The sequence below is a fragment of the Castanea sativa genome, chromosome 8 (assembly GCF_040712315.1).
Source record: "Castanea sativa cultivar Marrone di Chiusa Pesio chromosome 8, ASM4071231v1".
Classification (NCBI taxonomy): domain Eukaryota; kingdom Viridiplantae; phylum Streptophyta; class Magnoliopsida; order Fagales; family Fagaceae; genus Castanea; species Castanea sativa.
In genome coordinates, this window is record NC_134020.1 from 37,376,557 (window position 1) to 37,397,317 (window position 20,761).

The 20,761-nt window shown below is 32.8% G+C and overlaps 1 protein-coding gene across 1 annotated transcript; it reads right to left on the bottom strand.

Annotated features, from left to right (window-relative positions):
• Window positions 1–1,919: 1,919 nt before the first annotated feature.
• LOC142606272 (histone deacetylase 8-like) lies at window positions 1,920–16,383 on the bottom strand. The gene is made up of 4 exons (XM_075777653.1): window positions 16,170–16,383; window positions 15,957–16,058; window positions 2,924–3,164; window positions 1,920–2,530 (listed from the first exon to the last, which is right to left on the bottom strand). Exons 1-4 carry the CDS (start codon window positions 16,381–16,383, stop codon window positions 2,170–2,172), a joined length of 918 nt encoding a protein of 305 aa, XP_075633768.1. The 3' UTR covers window positions 1,920–2,169.
• Between the last annotated feature and the right edge of the window lie 4,378 nt (window positions 16,384–20,761).

Sequence of the window (20,761 nt, forward strand, 5' to 3'; positions counted from 1 at the left end):
CTCATTTGGTTTCTCTTGTGTAAACTCCATGTGTTGAATCTTCTTAAAATTGTTGGTTCAAATACAATAATAATGGAAATAACACTAAGAGAAACTGAATAATACTTCTGAATTTTTATTAGTTTAAAGAAAGAGATTACCCAACACTATTTGGACTGAGGCGCGGCACTCGCTCTCTTTAAGGAGATTCAAGCCCTTGGTTGGCTAAACTTGTAACCGGTGCAGACCGTCTCTGACTTGTCTCCCCCAGGATACAACAACCCAACAAGTGTCGTATGACTAGAATAACCTCTGCACAAAGTGATCAAGCCCTTGCGCACGTATCTGGCCCAATATTTGAGACAATTCATGTTAGCCCATTAATCACCACAATTAAAAAGAACAAAATAGTCTCTCTCATTTTCAATGTGGGATTAAACATTTTCATTAACTCCTCATCTTCCACATTCACTTCCACATCTTTACATTTATGTTATAAAATTTATTCATTTTTAATTATTTAATATCAAAATGCTCCAACATACATGTAAAAGTAAAATTTTACTACAATACTCTAAATCTCTCACAAATATTAGCTTTGGCTCCCCTCATTTTAAATTTCTAGTTTTGCTCCTGCCTACCATGATGAGTAAAAAATTAATTTCTAAATTAAAATAACAAACATTTACAATTAACTTACTATTTATTAATTTAAATAGAATATCATATACAAAGGTTTACAAGTGGGAAACAAATTATAAGAGCAGAATGTAAAGCAAATACCTTCAAATTAAGATCCTTTTAGAAATGGTAGTGTCTTGTTGGTACTGTTTAATGGATTCAATTACTTTTACAGCATCCTCCGAGTAGTAAGCGATGGAATCAGATAATAGTGGACATGAAAGGTTGAGCGCACCTTCAAGCATTGCATGAAGACAATAAGCTGAATATGTAACATATATCCACCTTCTTGGACAATAAGAAGGCGACCACCGGTATGCCAATTTGCCAAGCTACGAACTATCTGCCCAATCTCTCGATAACCATTCATTGTCAAGCATTGCCTTCCATTTGGATCAAACTAAATCACATGTAATAACTGTATAAGAAACTCCATCTTTATCAAAATAAACAATTGATCCCTTATAATTTATATGAAAAGATTTCAAGAAGCCACAATAATAGAAAGATAATTAAGCACTGCTTCATGACTACCTTCATTGACCACTGTCTCCACTCTTCCCCATATTTAAGACAAAAAACCTATCTCTATAGATGATTTTCCTCTGCCCATAATGCAATAATCATTTTCCCAACAATGCCAAGTTAAAAGTGCCTGACTTCCTTACCCCGAACGTCAATTTTTAAATGGAGAACAAATAATGTCAGTCCACAAGGAGAAGCTTAAATTCAACCCCCCTCCCAACGATACATACATAGAAAATTAATTTCTCTTAATTCAGACCTTACAAGATGGCTTTGAACGCTAGTGTTGGCTACAAGTGAGAGCTTAGACTTTGGATTTTGGACTATCACCTTGCCCTTGGATCTTGCAACTATTACCAAGGGATAAAAGATTGATTTCCTTTTCTTTTGTGAATCCTTTTTTTTTCTTTGTGACTTACCCAAGAAAAGAGTCACTCTTTCTTCTTTTTATTTTTTATTTAAATTTTTAATGGCAGACATGATATATATATATATATATATATATATATATATATATATATATATTTTTTTTTTTTATCTATTTATTTTGATTCATAAGTTATATATGAACTTATTGGGTCTTAAATCTACAATCTCAACATCCACCTAGTTCTTATGCGGAAGAGCCAATTGAGTTGAAGCTCATTGGCAAGCAAGCCATGTGTGATCTCTTTATCACAATGAACCAAAGCTATTTGTTCAATAATAATTCATTCAAACATCTTTTATTCTTCTTCAACTGAGTTCTAGCATAACAGCTTCTCTTGCTTCATCTTAAGAAATGATAAACAGACAAACCAAACAGGGACCCAATGTAGTAACTATTGAATTAAGAAAATCCTGATTCATCTCATTGTTTTCCCTGAGTTCACTACAAGTAGAGAATAATAAGACTCATCCAATTTCCTTGTTTTGAAAGAAGGGATATTATTTACTTCAAACTTAAGTTATTTCCCAGCCACAAAAGAAGGAACAGACATAAACTCATTCCTGATCTGATGTTCCTATTAGGAATGTGTTGTCACCAGTGCCATTTGGTAGAGGTATATTCATATTATAGCCAAATCCTTCTCCTTCACCAAGTTCATCAACAGATCCATTCTGCGGATGAGATGGACCCCAAGTCCCATGATTCATATGAAGGGAGATGGTAAGAACTTTATTTGACCTATAGAACCCCTCCGCTGTTCCATTGCCATAATGAACATCAATGTCAACAACTGCAACCTTTTGACACCCAGAATCCAAAGCCAACTGAACAGCAAGACCTGCATTGTTCAGGAAGCAGTACCCATCAGCTTGAGTAGGCTGAGCATGGTACAAAGCATCTTTCCTCCATTTCAATCTGCTTCAATTTGTATTATGGGAAATCAACAAATTTGAAATAATATCAGACTCTGATGTAACTCATGCCCAGCAAACTTAAGACAGGTTGTTACATTCAAGATAATCCCTCCCCCACTATTTTCTTCCATACGTTATTTGATTTGCTACAAATTATAGGGAAAGTATAGCAAATTGGGAGTTAATCAGTCCCACAGCTTCTAAACCCCACCTCTATGCCACTCTTCAAAGTTTACTAATGAATCAAACATGCCATTCAAAAAACATCATCTTTTTTGCTTTAAACAAAACAAAACCGAAAAACAAAACCGACCCAGATTCAGTTTGAAAGCGCACAATCTTAAATTCTTAATAACAAATTAAAAGAAACAAACTGAAACTGGTGGACATGTACCTTGAGTGTGGAAGGAGAGCAATTGAGGGACGAGAGCAGGTGTGCATGTTCTTGACCCTGTCTGAGTTCTCTGGGTGCTTTTCTAAGACGTCAAGAAACCCAGGATCCATGCCACTGTCGAAAACGCCTTTGCCAGTTTCGTGTTTCAGCAGCCCCTCGAGCCAGAACACGTCTATGGGGTCCACTGGTGTTGGAGAAATAACCCGTTTAAGTAAGAACTTATTGTCGAAGACTGAAAACACTGATTACATGAATAGTGCGCGCACAAAACGCACTTAACACCTTGTCTTTAGCAGCAGAAATAAATAAAATAAAATAAAATTAAAAAAAAAAAAGAGTTCAGAAAACGTAGCCACAATAATCTCTATTTAAACACATTTATAGAATTCGAAGGTAGAGGATTTCGAAACCATCTTCGGTTCTTCCTGCTGTGCTCTCTCTGTCTCTGATGAGGGTGACAAGACAAACTACACTCAAGACTACAGTACGCTACACTTGTTGGGTACGATGAGAGGATGAGTGGATGATAAGACATGAAACAAGCAAGATTTCATGACTGGCAAGCAGTGGCATGGTGATGGTCCCAATTTGCCTCTTCGGCCCATCTAAAACACTGCCTCAAATCATGTAGATATTGGGTTGGGTCTTGGGTGGTGACCTTGATTTCAAACCCATGGCCTTTTTACAAACTTCTCTTATATGACAATTTAAGCCCATCTCGTGGTTATTCGTTTTACGTCCTCTCAACAGATGGGTTTTATCTGTCCCGCATAGCAAATGGGGGTGGGAATGGGGTTAACATTTTTCCTCATAGACATTTGCACCCATCTCGTTTATATTTAAACAATTTAAAAAGAAAAAAAACATTTATACAGGTTATATATGTGTGTTCGTGTTTTTATCTTTCATACATTATTCTTTCTAATTTTTTTGATGTTGTATACTTGGGTCAAAATGGGCTTTTACCCATTTCTCACAAACTTTCTAGCAAAATATTCCATGTCTGAAACTAATTAGATAAATGTTCCTGTTTTGAAACTCGATTTTCTAAAAATCGAGTTTCAAATGTATAACTCGATTTTTGAAACATTGAATTATAGCGAATGTGGACTTAGAATTTTTTTTTAGAACTCGAGTTCCATGTAAACTACTTGAGTTCATGGAACTCAAGTTCTACTTGAATTTTTTCAAGGAACTCGAGTACTTCACATGGAACTTGAGTTCTAGAATTTTTTTTTTAAAATTTTCAGTTTGGTATAACTCGATTGTCCAAAAATCGAGTTTTAAATTGAAACTCGATTTTTAGAAAATCAAGTTTCAAAATAGGGGCATTTTCCTAATAGTTTCAGAAATAGGGTAAAATGCTGGATATCTTAAAAAAAAAAGAGTAAAAACTCATTTTCTCCAGTATACTTGTATTATTGAATATATTTTTATGTTTTAAGATTTACGTTGTTTATATTTTTTAATTGTTGCATCATTGTGTATGAATTATTTTTGTATTTCTTAATACATAAATTGTTGTATTGTTATGATTTGAGAAGATTTTGTAATGTTGGAACTTTTTTTCAATGTTTTATGTGTTTTATTTTAATGTATTCAAAATAAGCTTTTAATAAATTATATATATATATAACTTGAGTGTGGCAAGATGGATACCTTCTAGAATAGGGTAGAAGAAAAAAAAAACCCGCCCTAAAGCAGAGTGGGGGTGGGGAATAGAAAACTTGCCCCATGCTCGTCCTGTTGCCACTCTTACTCTTCACTCTTAATAAAATAAGGATAATTACAGCTTACTCACCCTTGATTAAATCCAATTTCATACTGGCTAGCCATGGTTGCAAAATGTCACTTTATGCAGTCATCACTCACCTCATCATTTTTATGGTTAGAACCATTTTTTTTAAGAGCATTTAAGATTCAACAATTCCCCTTTTTTTTTTCTTCATCTAAGATTCAGCTGAGAAGGTATATGCCATATCCGAAATATACAACATATCACTCACAACACTTGAACACCACTAGTGTGGGGGTGGATAATAGAAAACCCGCCACATACTCGTCCTATTGCCACTCCTACCCTTAACTCCTTAGAATACGAGGATAATTATATCTTACTCACTTGTGGTTAAATCCAATTTCATATTAGCTAGCCATGGTTGCAAAATGTCATGCAGTTATTACTTACCTCATCATTTTTACAATTAAAACCTTAAAAAAAAAAATAGAACATTTAAGAATCAACCATTCCACTCTTTTTTTTATTATTTTATTATTTTAATTTCATATAAGCTAGATTCAGTCGAGAAGGTATATGTCACATCCGCAATATGCAAAATATCATTCACAACACTTGAACCCCATTAGTGGAGGTGGGGAATAAAAAACCCGCTCCATGCCCGTCCTGTTGCCTTTTACATAAACTCCCAAACAAGATATTATAAAGATTAATCTAATAATATATTCTTTTTTACCCATTTCCCCCTCCCAAATAGGTCATTATAGTTTGGCCCTATCACAATTTATACCCTATTTGCTTTGATAAAAAACCTTTATTTTTTATTTTTAGTGTCTGGCATGGTGAAAAATATAAGTCAATGGAAAATGTAACTGTGGTCACCAAGTTTCAATAACTAAATTTGACAACTAAAATTTGGAGTAAAATGAAATCATTAATTTTTCATTTACATTCAAAAATATTGCATTTTATGGACAAATTACAAACTTATGCCATTGGGTTTATATAGCTAATTAGCTCCATAACATTTTAGTATTTTTTGTTTTTATTTTTTGTTTAACGTTAACTTTGTGCTCCGTGTAAGTTTTGAGGCTGTGTTACTTTTAGTCTCGAAGCATTCTTGAGGATGTTATTTAACTTTATGTTAATGGTATAAACTCAAAAGAGTTTTGATTCTCACACATCCACTATTTTACGTTTGTTTTTTCAAATCCACTTTTGTGTGTGTGAAATAGTGAATTTGTGGATGTAAACTAACGTGAAAGAATATATATATGTGTGTGTGTGTGTGTGTGTGTGTGTGTGTGTGTGTGTGTGTGGGGGGGGGGGGGGGGGGTTCAAAATTGCCTCAAGAGAGAGAATTTTACCAAGGTAAGCGTGTTTGGATGAGAAGCAATTTTCCAAACACATAGTAAGAGACAAAAGCGGGTAAAGGTGGGAAGAACAAAACGTAAAGCCTTATTTGTATGTAGTTTTATGGTATCACAGGTATGTAGTTTGAAGTTTATCTCTCCTTTTTCTATCACCATCTATTTTACCAATCAAAAAAAAAAAAAAAAGGACAAAAAGTAAATGAAAGAAAAATATCCAGTAGCCAGTCCAAGAATTCTGTGTGCTAGATAAACTTTTCCAAATGGCTTAGCATTAGGTTCGTTTTCTTTGTTTCTCGTGCAGAGATCGGACTTAAAATGATCTTGGAATATACAAAGTATTTGGAATGCTGAAACTGCCTCGAGTTCCATTATCAGGTTCTACTTCTAGTATGGCGATGTCACTTGTGGACTTCTAGGTTATATTGCATTATGAAGCAATTAACAGGTTACCTCATGAAGCAATTATATTGCATTATGAAAGATGTTGAAGCCAGAAGTGAATATGAGAGAATCAAAACATCCAGGTATGTCATAGATGACGGGATCAACATGCATCATTCTTCACAAGTCCAAAACAATAATAATTTACTATTATGCATGCTTTTCATTAATCAATATGTGGATGGCTGGATGCTACATATATTTTCTGCTTATGTAGATTGAATAGCATCATGGGGTTAGATCTTGTTTTAGTTTAACATAATGCTTAGATATGAAAGAAAAAATAATTGTCTCACAGAAATATTGTAAGAGAAAATTAAATGGGAATTTAGTTTTATTCCATATAATTATCATAGGCCAATATAGGCGTGATTAATGTAAAATGTAAAATAAGGGACTGAGATCCAATATAATATCTAGGCAGTAGGCACCCAGGTACAATTGAATTCAGTAAGAGGGGAAAAATGTTTAACTTTTTTCCCCTACCATGGGATCAAATACAAAAAACCAAAAAAAAAGAAAAAAAATTATGTCATTGTATTCACTTGCACCCACTGTATATAATACCTTGGATATAGCATCTTATTATCTCAGTCCTAAAATAGAAAATTACCAATTTAGTAACTAAAGTGATTTGATAATCATAAATTACTCTCAAACAATTTATAGGTTAAGCTTCACTGAAAAAAAAGAAAAGCCAATCTCATATTTTCAATTTTAAACTAAAATTTTCTAAACAAATGAATCGATGATTAAAGCATTTTGTACTTCGTGAAATGTTATAAAACTTATTTCCCAGAAGTAGCGGACTAACTTTAGCTGATTTATGAGGCTAATCAATTTAAGAATAAAAAGTCAAATTAAATTTTCATCCCTAATGAAGTCATTGCATTCCGATGCTTTGATGTCGGGACTCGGGAAAATCAATGGGATCCAATATAAGAACTTGTGGGTTATTTGTTCACCTTGAATGAGTCTCATAAGATTTTCAAGAATTTCTAACAATTTTTATCCCAACATCTATCTTCTCAAGCAACTCTACATTTTAATGTTTGACATCATTGGAATTAAATTTCATGCAGAATTTCAAATTTAAAAACTTGATCTTGTTCAAAATGTGGTGTCACATAAATCTGGTATCTTCTCATGATACTTAGATATCAAAATCCTCATTATTATTAAGAATATATCAAATCATTCTTGACCTTGAGGAAAAAACTGTCATTTGCCTTACCTTAAGTTTTAATACTGTTTGTTTGTTTGTTTTTTTTTTTTTTTGAGAAGGTTTAATACTGTTTGTTAAAGATATATAAAGCCCAATTCTTTTTTTTTTTTTTTTTTAAAGATAATTTAGAAGAAGCCCAATTCTACTAGATGTGATAAACATTAGAATAAATTTAGCTATAAAATTGGTTGTAGTCTAAGGCTACAACCTTATTATCAATAAAATATATATTACAATATATTTTGAAAATCTAACCGTTGAATTGCATTCCCTTTATGGTTTTAATATACATATCAATTTTTGTATCAATAAAATGTTATTTACTATATGATCTATAAGCTTATATTTTATGAAAATCTTAAACTATAAAAACTTACAAATTAAAAAATTTATTGATGGCATAGTTATTAATCTTTAATTTTCAAAAATTTTTGTAAGCATTGAGGATATAAGAAGAAGATGTAATCCAATGGTAGATATTATCAAAATTCATCTCTGATAAAAAGTTATTGAGTAAGACTGTAGCCTTAGGATCCGTTTGGATAGAACTTAGTGCTGAAAACTGAAAACACTGTAGTAAAATAATTTTTAAATGTGTGAATAGTATTGTGAGACTCATTTTTAATATATATATATATATATATATATATTTTTCTAAATAAAGTGTTTGTGGGTCCCATGAACAGTAACTTCGTCTCCCACACAGTGAATCCATGTGCATGAATAGTACTGGTTACTGTTCACGCGCTGGAGAAAAAAAAAAAAAAACACAAACTCAAAATGTAGACTTGTATCCAAACAGATACTTAGACTACAATTAATTTTGTAATTAAATTTTGTCCTAAAAAATATATTTGTACTATAAGTCAATCAAACATGGTCAATATATGGTTAGTCTAAGGTTTCGCCTTCATTGTAACTTAAGATTTGTATTTCACTCATAGACAAGATATGTAGCCCTCAAAGGTTTACCTTCGTAGACGTAGGTTGTTAGTCTGAACCATGTAATTTTCTCACGTTCTTTCTTATTCTCTTCTACATTTCCTCTTCCGCTCTTGTTAACCCCCAATTTATTTAACATTGTTTATTATCCTATCATTATACTACATTCTACGATCAAGCTTGTTTGGGGCAATTTTCATTTTTCTTTAAAAAAGTCCTCAAAATTGTTAAAGATATATTAAGCCCAATAGTGTAATTGGCTTACTTAGTGTGCTTAATCTCACTTAGTGTGCAAACCATGGTACAAATCCTGTATTCCAATGAACCCAATACGGGTTCATATAAGAGGCTAAATCCTAAACTAACTATATTTAACTATTATTAATAGGCTTGTTGTACAAGAATAATACTTGGCTTGCACATTAAGTAAGATTAGACTTGAACCTATACTATTGGATTTAATATATCTTTAACAAAAATATTTAAAAAAAAAAAAGAAAATCAAATAATCTTTCTGGAGTGCTCTATAATTTTTTTTGGTTAAAGTGCAAATTACATCTTTGAAATTTTAGTATATTTGGATTTTACACTTTAAAATTTCTCGAATTTGTATTTTACTTCCTAAAGTTATATTTTGTTTACATCAATAGCGTCTTTGTTCATATTTTCCATTAAATGTCACCTAAACTTATTAGGTGTATTTAGTTAACTCAATAAAATGATGTCACGTGACATAATAACAATGATGTGGCATCATCTTTAAAACATTAATTTTTTTTCCTCCTTTTGAGAGGATGGCGTTCATAATTTTTTCTTGGGGGAAGCCTAAAAGAACAAATTTTAATTAGTTAAGTTTTTAAAGAGCTTGAATGAAATTTTCAAAATTTTGGGGGTGAACTTATTCCGTCCTTTAAGAGTACACACGCAAATCACAATTTTTATGAACAATATGAAAGAGACTCGGTGGGGAAAGGGGGATGCCGTAGTACAGACAGACAACACATGGGAAGTATAATTGGTCCTTTCCTTGAAGGAATTATTGGTCAAAATAGGTACGACCAAAACCAATGTCGTCATACATTTAAACTTGATTTGATTGATTGCCAAATCTGTAAATGCTAAACCGGAATAGAGGCAAATGGTTTTGAATCCAAATCTAGGAACTGTGTTTTAATTAGAGCATCATAATTAGCTGGTAGTTTTGGTTTGTGATGCGCACATGTTGTAGCAAGATTTTGATTCTTAAAGCATGGCCTAGTTAAAGGTCAAAAATAACAACCATATATTGGGACAATAATTCAAATTCATGACTTCTGCATGCATGAAGATTGAAGATGGAACACTCATGACTTGTCAGTGGCGGCTCTGGAATTTTCTTTTAGGGGATCAATAGTGTCTTGAGTTAGAATTTTTTTGTGAGGAGTAGGAAATAAAATGATTAATTTTTCTTTTTGTATATACAATTGTCATATTACATACAATAATCTAACACAGTATTCTAAATAGTATACAATACAACTATATTGTAAAATAGTCTAAAAATTTTATTAATAGTTTAAAAATCTATAAGAAAACAACAATAAAATGCATATAAATAAATAACTAATCATAATATTTGTCAAATTAATAATAATTTATTATAATCATATGTAATATCAATTAAATAAAAATATATGATAAAGAAGAATAGTAACACACCTAAGAGTAGGTTTGAGAGTAAATGTTAAACTAAGGAAAATAAATAGTAACTTATATAAGATTTTGCTTTTAAAGTATATAGATTTTTAACCACACATGTGGTCATTCTCTTGAAATTGGAGCAAACACTAAAAGACTTTTTGAACTTGAAAAACTGTAGAACAATTATCAAACTACTTGATTAGATAGAAAGAAAATATAGAAGGAAGAAAGAGAGAATGAGAAAAGAATCATAGATGTGTATACAGATCAGTTGGTAGTGCCAGTGGTGTAAGTTTTTGTTGATGAAGAAGAAAAAGTGCAAAAAAAAAAAAAAAAAAAAAAAATTTAATTCTACCATCAACTGAAAAGTAAGCCAGAATTTGGAGAGAATGTTGATTTATTTTTTAATAAATGAGCAATTTTAAGAGGACAAAACATTTACACAATAAAATCTAGATGACAAGTTGTTAAAAGTATGTAAAAAAAATAATATTAGTTATGGATTTAGATAAAAAGCCAATATATTACAACTTGTCACTTAACCTTTATTGTAAAAATATTGTGAAAATAGCACTAATATAATCATATTTCAAGTTTATTTCAATTGGGCTTAAACAAAATTTAGGGTTTGGGTGATCAAAATTTTATTTTAAGGCTCAAAAAAAAAAATATATATATATACATATATATATATTTTTTTGGGGCAAAGCCAGGGGGTTCATTTGACCCCCCTGGGCTGGCTGTAGAGCCGCCCCTGTGACTTGTTCTATCCTTTCCAATAAAGTGATGTCCACAATTAACGGCTACCGTTTCCTAACAACTCTTCTGATAAGGACATTCATTTTACTAGACACAATTTGCTCAAGTTAGATTACATCACTTACACTAATACTTAGGTGAAAAACAACAATCACCCCTTAATACATACATAAGTTGATTAAGTTGTGGTAACGTGTGTATATATAAACTTTTTGGTTTCCTACTCCAATTTTTCATTGTACGAAATGCATGCAGTCAATATCAAACCTTCAACATTCTTAAAAATGTTTTACTCCTATTTTCAAGAGATTTATCAAACAGAAGCATGCTCCGTCCCCACCTGGGAGTCAAATCTTGACAACCCATGTTCAAAGCATGTTAGTGTCTTAGCCTATGGAGAGAGTGAGATAGAAGGTTGTCCATTTTGAATTTTGGAATTCTCTGTTAACACCTTTTTTTTTTTTTTTGAATGAACACCTTTAGTATTTAAGCCATGATTTTAAAAACCGAAGTAAATAAAGATAAGGAACTGAAAAATGGAGTAGTTTTTCGGTTTCTTTTGGTCCAATTTGTGGTCTAATTGGTGATACCATAAATTAATAATATAATAAAATTATATATTTAAATTATTTCCTTTTTTTCTTCTTCTTGTAGATACTTTCTATTGATGTAAATGCACTATTGTATTTTGGAATGTAGTTATCTTCACGTTTTATAATCAAGAATATTATTTTATTGGTCTTTAACGTTAGTTATGTCACATGTCTTCATCAATCATGGTTTTTTAAAAAAAAAATTGTTTTTGTCTTCTATCTCTGTGTAATGTACTGCCTAAGGGTGTGTACGGGTCGAATTAGGTCAGGTTGAGAGGTTTTTTCAACCCAATCCATCATGGTGGGTTAACAAAAATCCAACCATCACAGGGTTCCAACTCAACCCAACTCGATCCACATGAGTTGGGTTGGGTTGGACATTTTTTTTTTTTAAAAAAATTACTAATATTAATATTAAATTGAGAATTAGAATAACATTACCACAAATGTCACGTCCCAAACCCCAAAGGGCCCAAAGCATGAGAAAGATGTCTCAAGTACCTGTAAATTTTTCCTTTTTGACAATTCAATTCACATAAATTCTATCAAGAACCAACATCAAGAAGTATCATAATAATTCCATTGAATATACTTTCAAAGTAAGTCGGAGCTCTAAGCATTAATTACAAGGACCATTGGCCACAAAAGAATAGAGGTTTGAATAAATAATTACATATCATCAGCTTGTCCCATTAGTGGGAATAACGTCACAACCACTATAATATACAAAAAAATGAGTCAAGCCTATTCTAAGATGTACATCATCTAATATCTCCATTTCAAAAGTTCAGCTTCCATCAGTAGTTAGTCTAACTATTGTTAGCCACAAAAAAGTTGTCTCAAAAGATTGTTGCCTACTCTGAAAAGTTTATAAAATAATAGAATGAGATAGAGTCCAGCAAGTAGCATAGTTAATGGAGGTGGGGGAAATGTAAATTTCATTTTGAATAATAATAATATGACAAGAATGATTAAGTAATAAAACACAAAGTTTCTCAAAGTCAATACCTTGAAACTATATACTATAATCTGTGAGCATCAACGACATAATTTCCAAAGCCATAATATCTAACATAAGGCAAATTATCACAAATATACTACACTACCACATAGACCGGTCAGGGGATCCATCCATTTACAATTGGCACGATATTGTCATCTCTGGTATGTAGACTCTTGGCCCCACGGACAGCAGCCTCACCCATATCCTCAAGGTTTTTCTCTCCCTCCATGGGCAACAGAGAGAGCACGTCAAATAGAACCTCTTTTGCATGTGGTCTTTTGGCTCCATGGATAGTAGGCCCATCCACACACAATCAAGGAAACTTCACCCCCCCCCCCCCCTAATGGGCAGCAAGGAGCGTCATCTAAAGTAAAAGGGCATTGACCTGGATCTAATTCCGTTGTCACAAAGACTACGAAAACCAAATCGAGTGATCATCAAGAAATCACACATGGCATAGGGCTAAAACAACATAAAGGTCACAGGTTACATATACTTTAAAACACATAGTTTATATCTAGGTAGTTTTAGAAAACCTTAAATAATCTAACTTTCACAAAGTTTGTAAGGTTTTCAACCTCATTCTTGTCAAAAAAGATTTTCTATCTTTTTCTCAAATAACAAGACAAGATAGGCATCTTTAAATTTTTCAATATACCATAAAATCAATGAATTCCTTATCAAAGATTAAATCAAAGATGCTCATATTTTCCATATCAACAATTCATGCATTTCCCCAAATGCAATACCAAAATATGCACTTTTCATATATAATAATATATAATAGGGTCACAACACTATACTTTTAAGAAAACACATATCCATATATAATTTTCCAAAATGTGTTTGACCCAAAAACAACATTTATGCAACATAGTTATTTTTCAAAAATCCCATTAAAAAGCTACTTACCTCACAACTGCAAAATCCTAATTCTCCAAGCTCCAAGGAGATTAGCTAGAACTTAAACAATATCAAGTAAACCTATCACAATAAGCATAGAGCCTGAAATTGCATCTTGCTACAATTTAGGAATTGCCAAATAAGCACTTAATTAGGCTAGCCTAGTATTTAACCTCATCAATAATAATATATGCCACTTCCAAAGTTTCTCAACAAATTGATTCACAAGGTATAACTCCAATTTATAAAGTTAACCCATTTAATATCATCTCCAATGTTATGACTAGCTTCCATAAAATTTACACTACATCATTAAGAGACCCATGAAAGCAAATATCAAAATATTCTCCAAGCCAAGAAATTTAGGATTTCAACTAACTCCAAATAAATCCAATGGCAACGGAAAAATTAAATTTACCAACCATCACATGTTATAACTTAAAACCCCTAAATTTTCCACCATACATAAACCTTAAGTAGTCATTATTAGCACAAATTATATACCCACTCATCAAATAATTCCACCAATACAAAACCCATACATAAAAACACATAAATATCACTTCCAATGCTCATAAATTATATGGGTATCATTATTAAAGCTTAGATAAAAACTAACCTCAAGCAAAAGTGTAAAACCCACAAAAAAGATTAGACATTTTTACCTCAAAAAAAAGAAAAGAAAAAAAGAATGAAGATGCTTATAGGTTCTTAACAATTTTCTAGTGATCTTGCCGGAAAAATGATGGTGGAAATGGTGGTGGTGGTGTGGAAGTGCTGGTAGGGAGGATGAGAGTGATAGAGAGGAGTGTGTTTAAGTGAAAAGAAAAGAAAAGAAGCAAATGAGAGATATGGCAGGATGTGAGATGGTGAGATAAATTGAAATGAGTGGTGGGGAGTGGGGTTAGGTGGGGCACGTGGGAACTAAAAAAATCTGACTTCCTCCTTTTTTTGACTTACTGGATGTTACAACAAATAAGGGCAAATTTATAACCAAATAATCCAGAGCATAATTCCAAACTAACACAAACTATATGAGAAGAACTTAGGATTTGTTTTTTATTTAGGAAGAGGAGTAAAAAAGTAAATAAATTTTTTTTACAATATATTTTATAAAATTTAAATATATATTAAATATAGGTGAGTTGGGTCAGGTTAGGCGGATTCGTATATCTTATGAACCGAACCCAACCTGACCCATTGTAAAAACAAATTTCACAACTCAACCCAACTCACCTACCCCTAAAATTGACCCAACCTAGTGGTCTGGGTCGGTTTTGGCGGGTTGGTTGCACTTGCACACGCTAGTATTGCCTCTTTTATTTTTTATTTTTTTGGCTTAATGGGCGTGTTTATGCTATTTTGGTTGTTTGCTCTTCTTCTTCTTCTTCTTTTTTTCATTTGGTTCTTTGCTTTTTATTTTATTTTTAATTGGGCATGATTTTGTTTTAATAAACTTTGTGGGATTTTTTTGATTGATTGTTTATTGATTTATTTTAATTAAGCACTATTTTTTAATAAGGGATATGAGTCAATGTATACCAATTTTATTTTCCATCCTTGTATTTTTCTTCCCAATCAAATAAATGAGTTTTTCATTTCTCTACTTTTCCATCCTTCCATCCAAACACATATGCAAGTATTGTGAAAATAAACCCACTTACGCAAGATTAAAGAAGAGAGAAGAAAAAATAGACACATAAAATTCATGTGGTTCGGCAATATGCCTACGTTCATAAATGGCGATAGAGAAAGTTCTACTATAAAATTAAGAGATTATAATAGTAGAATAATAACACTCTCACAAGACCCAAACCCCAAATACACTATTGACTCTCACACACAAAGAGCACCCAATTCTATTTACACTAGACCTTGTAGATATCTCTTTCTCCATACAATTAAGCAACTACATCACATAATATATATTGTAGAGATTTAGACTCCTTAACACAATCTGTTTAGCCTAATATTAAGCCAAGTTGATTAATAGATTTGTTAATTAACACTAGGTTAAACCAATATGTGTAAAACAAATAGGCGTAAATGCACTTTTGGTCCTTATATTTTTGGGGTTATTTCTATTTTGGTCCTTACATTTTTATTTCACCACTTTTAGTCCCTAAATCAATTAACGCGTTCCATTTTGGTCCTTATCGTTACTCACTTAACAGAAATTGCTGATATGGCAAACGGCATTCACTGTTGGCACATTAAATGCTGACGTGGCCAATAAAATAATATTAAAAATGCCATGTCAGCTTATAAATAAATAAAAAAATTATTTATTTATTTTAACTAAATAAAAAAAATTAAAAACAGAATGTTTAAAAAAGAAATTAAATTAATTAAATTTTTTTAAAAAAAATTCTTTACATTGTGTTCTTCTAGTCTTCATGAGTTCTTCCTTAAAATCAAGAACATCAAGAACATGCCAACATGAAACACCCAAAATCAAAAGGCACAGATCTACAAGATCTACAAAATACACAGAATTTCAAAGATTCAAAACACAAAGAACACAAACCCAAACCCAACCCTCAAATCTCTAGCAAACCTAGAACACATGAAAAATCAAACCCTCCATACAAACATCAAACCCATTTCCCTTAAAGTTAGAATCCGATGCCTTTTGATAATTCGTGGAAATCGGAACAGTCGGCGCTGTCGCAGAGACTGAGTCGGCGGGGTTGGGGCTGGGGCTGTGGTTGTAGCTGTAGCTAGCCGAGGCTTCGAGCTTGGCTCTAGCGGCTTCTTTGGCTGCGAGCACCGAAAGCCGCTTGATCTCGGCTTTTCTGGCCATTGAGAGCCGCCATTTTCGCAGGATAAAAAACCCGATCGCCGCAATGAAAACCAGAAATAGGCTCTCAAACCCTAATATATACCCGATACTGCACATTTGTGTTCTCCACCGTTCGATTATACACATCCAGCGACTGCGAGAACACCAAAAAATCCAATTATCGCCATCGCACATAGATTTCTTGTTTCCAAGTCTGGGAATGATCAGCCAATCGGGATTCGATTTAGGTGATCACAGATCAGAAAAATGAAACAAAACGGAGATAAAATGGTTTGGTGAATAAGCGAGTGATAGTGAAGAGAAATTGAAAAGGGAAATGGGTACGGAGATAAAATAGTTTGGTGAATGAGCAAGTGATAGTGAAGAGAAATTGAAAAGGGAAATGGGTTTGATGTTTGTATGAAGGGTTTGATTTTTCATGTAAAGAATTTGTAGGGAAGAACATAATGTAAAGATTTTTTTTTTAGTTTGATTAATTTAATTTCTTTTTTAAATAATTTGTTTTTAATTTTTTTTATTTAGTTAAAATAAATAAATAAATTTTTTATTTATTTATAAGCTGACGTGGCATTTTTAATATTATTTTATTGGTCACGTCAGCATTTAATGTGTCAACATCGAACGCCATTTGCCACATCAGCAATTTCTGTTAAGTGAGTAACGGTAAGGACCAAAATGAAACGCGTTAATTGATTTAGGAACTAAAAGTGGTGAAATGAAAATGTAGGGACCAAAATAAAAATGACCCCAAAATATAGGAACCAAAAGTGCATTTACGCCAAACAAATATAATGCGGAAATATAAAGAACACAAAAATCTGATGACCAAGGAAAACTAAACAGGCAAAAAACCTGGGAAAGATTTAACCTAACTATCCTCAAGGTAAAAAGCAAATCCACTAGAAAGAATTGAGGTTTGTACAATAAGACTTAGACCACTAACATTTTATTGCTACCTCGAATAGAAAACTTATTACCACGATCCTATGATAGCTCTGAGTCTACGGACTACTTCTTTCTTTGATCCACTGCAAACGCAAGTTCTCTTACTTGTGAATCTTGATCTTCTTGAATGTTCTTTGTGCAGCAACTGAAATGATCACCAAGCTCTTGACATCAATCACGGTCTTGATAACCCTAAGTGTGTATGAAGGTAAACACCTCTAGATCTCACAAGAGATTCAAATATACAGCATATCAAAAGCCTCTAAAACGTAGTTTAGGGTTTTTTATTTATACGAGACATAAAACATAAAACCCTACACGTCAAACGGGCTTGGGCTGAGTTGGAAATTCTGCAGAAAAAAACAATCTGCACGATTCTCAATCGATCGAATCTAATTTTGAATTGATCGAGCCTTGCAGAATTTGACCAATAATTTCTATAATCACTAGATTTCAACTTTACAACAAAACATACTTTGAGCAAGCCTAAACTTAGACTCTATGTTTTGATCATGGGTTGCTAACACAATACACATTGAAGTTCTAATACATTAGTCCCTACAGTCTTAGAACCTAACAATCTTCCCATTTGACAATCCGTGACAAAACACATCACAAACATGAAATGCTGAAAGTTACAAAACAGCCCATTTAAAATTAAAATGCTCTAAACACAATTCAACCTAACTAATATCTATCAGTTGCCAGTGTAGACAGTAGCCATGACTGAATTAACCTGTATATTCCTAAAACCCTCAACAAACACATAAACACATGTGTGGAAAATACAAGTAAAACAAAATAAATTCTTGATTTCACAACACAGAAAATAAAAGACATATACCATGAATAACCTCATAATATAAATCAATAACCAATGTATCATATGTGAAACAAGAAACAAGTAAAAGAAACATCAAACAAAGTATCTCCCCTTAACATATACAACTCACAAAAATAAATACATCATGATCCAAATAAAAAGAAATACATCAAGGAAGCACCTAGATACAATCTAGTTCCAAAACAAAAACAACTCCATATCATGCATATGTACTTCCCCGTTGTGTGACGTATTGCCAAAGGGCAATCAGGATTCATCATCAAAAGGTGGAGGTGGAGAAGAATGTCCAACACTCGCCAAATCTGCTCGTAAAGCTTGAAGCTCAGTAAGCACATTCACAAAAATCTATCCATGAGCTGCTTGAACGGTCATCATAATATCTAGTAAACTCCATATAGAAGCATCACTAGAAAAAGGTGGAGGAACAACAGCGCTGGTAGGATAAACATACTCCTCAACAGTGGGGTCGCCAGATGTAGAAGGCCGAGATGCATCTATAGAAGACTCAACTCTAGGGCGTTTAGATCTAGCTTTCATCTGAGCTGCTTTTTGCCGAAGAAAGGTGGCACCTATGGGAGCTATGATATGTACAGCCTTAGACGTGGGAAAATCCTCTAAACCTAAGTCTAAAAAGAATTCTATGAATAAAAACAGGGAAGAAAGACCATGAGATTTTGCACTACTCCTAGGAACCTCAACAACATATTGAATACAAAGAGTAGGAAAACTCATAATAGCATTAGTAACTAAGGCTTAAAAAAAGGCACATCTCTCAATGGGAATGGTATGAAAATGAAAGATAAGCCAAATAGAATGACAAGCAATCCGAAAAAACAAATAATTGAGCTCAATAAGCTCATGAGAAGTGATATGAGGATCATTATCCCAACTAGTGGTGGTACCGGTAATGAAAGACATGATGTCATTAAGAGGAGGGGACTCAGTGTATGGGTACACGGGTTGCTGTACCAAAGGTACACCTAGAGCAGAGGCCACTAGATGGGGTGTAATGACATACTCCTTACCCCTATCCAACTCCTCACATATTGAGTGTTGGAAGCATCGGAGTGGAAAGAGAGGTTCGAGTAGAACTCTCTAATCAAAGAAGCCAGAGGAGGATGCTCTACCTCTAAGAGTGGTAACCAGCTCGTACGCTCAAAGTTCCTACGTATCTCTAGATCTAACTCATCAAGTATGACCTTACGCTTAGCCCAGATCGACCTAAAAATGTTTAGTTTCTCATAGGTCGCTTGGTTTTTCTCAGTTTGAAACCTATCACTATCAAAAGCAGGGGTAGAGGGTGTGGAGGTTTTCTTGTTTGCCCTAGTTTTCCTAACCATTGTGCTAAGAGAATAGACAAAAAGGAAAAAAAAAAAAAAACACAATGGCAGACTGCATTAGACAAGGTTAGAGCACAAAAAACTCAATAAATAACAATCTATATGATGCATGTAAGGAATGCACATATGATGCATGCTCTAATGTATTAAAATTTGTTCAATTGTACTTCATGACACATCAATTGACTTGAACCCAGAGGTTTAAAGCAAAAACCCCAAATTTGGAAAAAAACCACTTTCAAAAAGAACAACAAATTGATCAATTTATCATTATACTAGTTAGATAACATCATATAATGACATAATCAACCAACAACACAAGCCAATTTCCTTAATTTTAGCCCAATTGAACAAAATCCCCAATTTTTTAAAGTTTCAAGCCCTAGAAATTCCAATTTTTCCCAAATCACAAAATTGATCAAATTAAAGCATAAGAATCAAGTTTATATCATCTAGGAACAAAAACCCATTGAACAAATTTGATTAAAAACAAGTGAAAACACAAAAATCCCAAATCTCTTATGTTCGAAAATTTCGATGAAAAATGCATGAAAATTGTGATTTTAATAAAAAAGAAGGGTATTTAGGTCTTACCTGCACTTGAAGACAAAAGCACTTGAGAAAATTTAGGAAGAAAACGACAAAATAGGCTTGGATAAGATCGTTTAAGGAGGAACAGTGGAAAAACTTTTGAAAAAAGTTTGAAAAGTGTGATGAGCACGTGAAAAATCACCTTTTTAAAAACCTTCTGACCGAAATCTGATCGGTCAAAAATAAGTCTCGATCGATTGAAAAACATATTCGATCGATCCAGCATTAATCGAGCAAGGCAGATTTAAACCTAACTTTTTATCACATTTTCGATCGGTCGAGAGACAGATTTGATTGATTGAAAATCTTGAAAATTCAAATTTTTTGGAAAACAAGGCATTTTAATGCAGAAACTTCTCAAAACTCAATGTTTCATGAATGGAATGCTTGAGAATGAGATAAAAAGTTTTTAAAAAACAATTGAATTTGAACCCAATCTTCCCCAAACAAAATTTTTCATACAATTTGTCCTCAAAACTCAAAAATCAAACATATTTTGCATTAACATCAAGGGCATATAATCTTGGATGGCCAAAACACATTTACACACAATATCACGTACTAAGTTTAACTAGGAATAACTTGTGTAGTGTGTGCAACTAGTAACAACATGAGATATATGTGAGGTGATAAGCAGATAGTAATCAATAACATTTTC

Coding starts and splice junctions, on each gene's coding strand:
- LOC142606272 (XM_075777653.1), bottom strand. CDS start 16,383: ATGGCCAGAAAAGCCGAGATCAAGCGGCTTTCGGTGCTCGCAGCCAAA. Junction 16,059..16,169: donor GGGAAATGGGTTTGATGTTT/GTATGGAGGGTT, acceptor TGTATTTTGTAG/ATCTTGTAGATCTGTGCCTT. Junction 3,165..15,956: donor GAAGACTAGAAGAACACAAT/GTAAAGAATTTT, acceptor TCATGTAATCAG/TGTTTTCAGTCTTCGACAAT.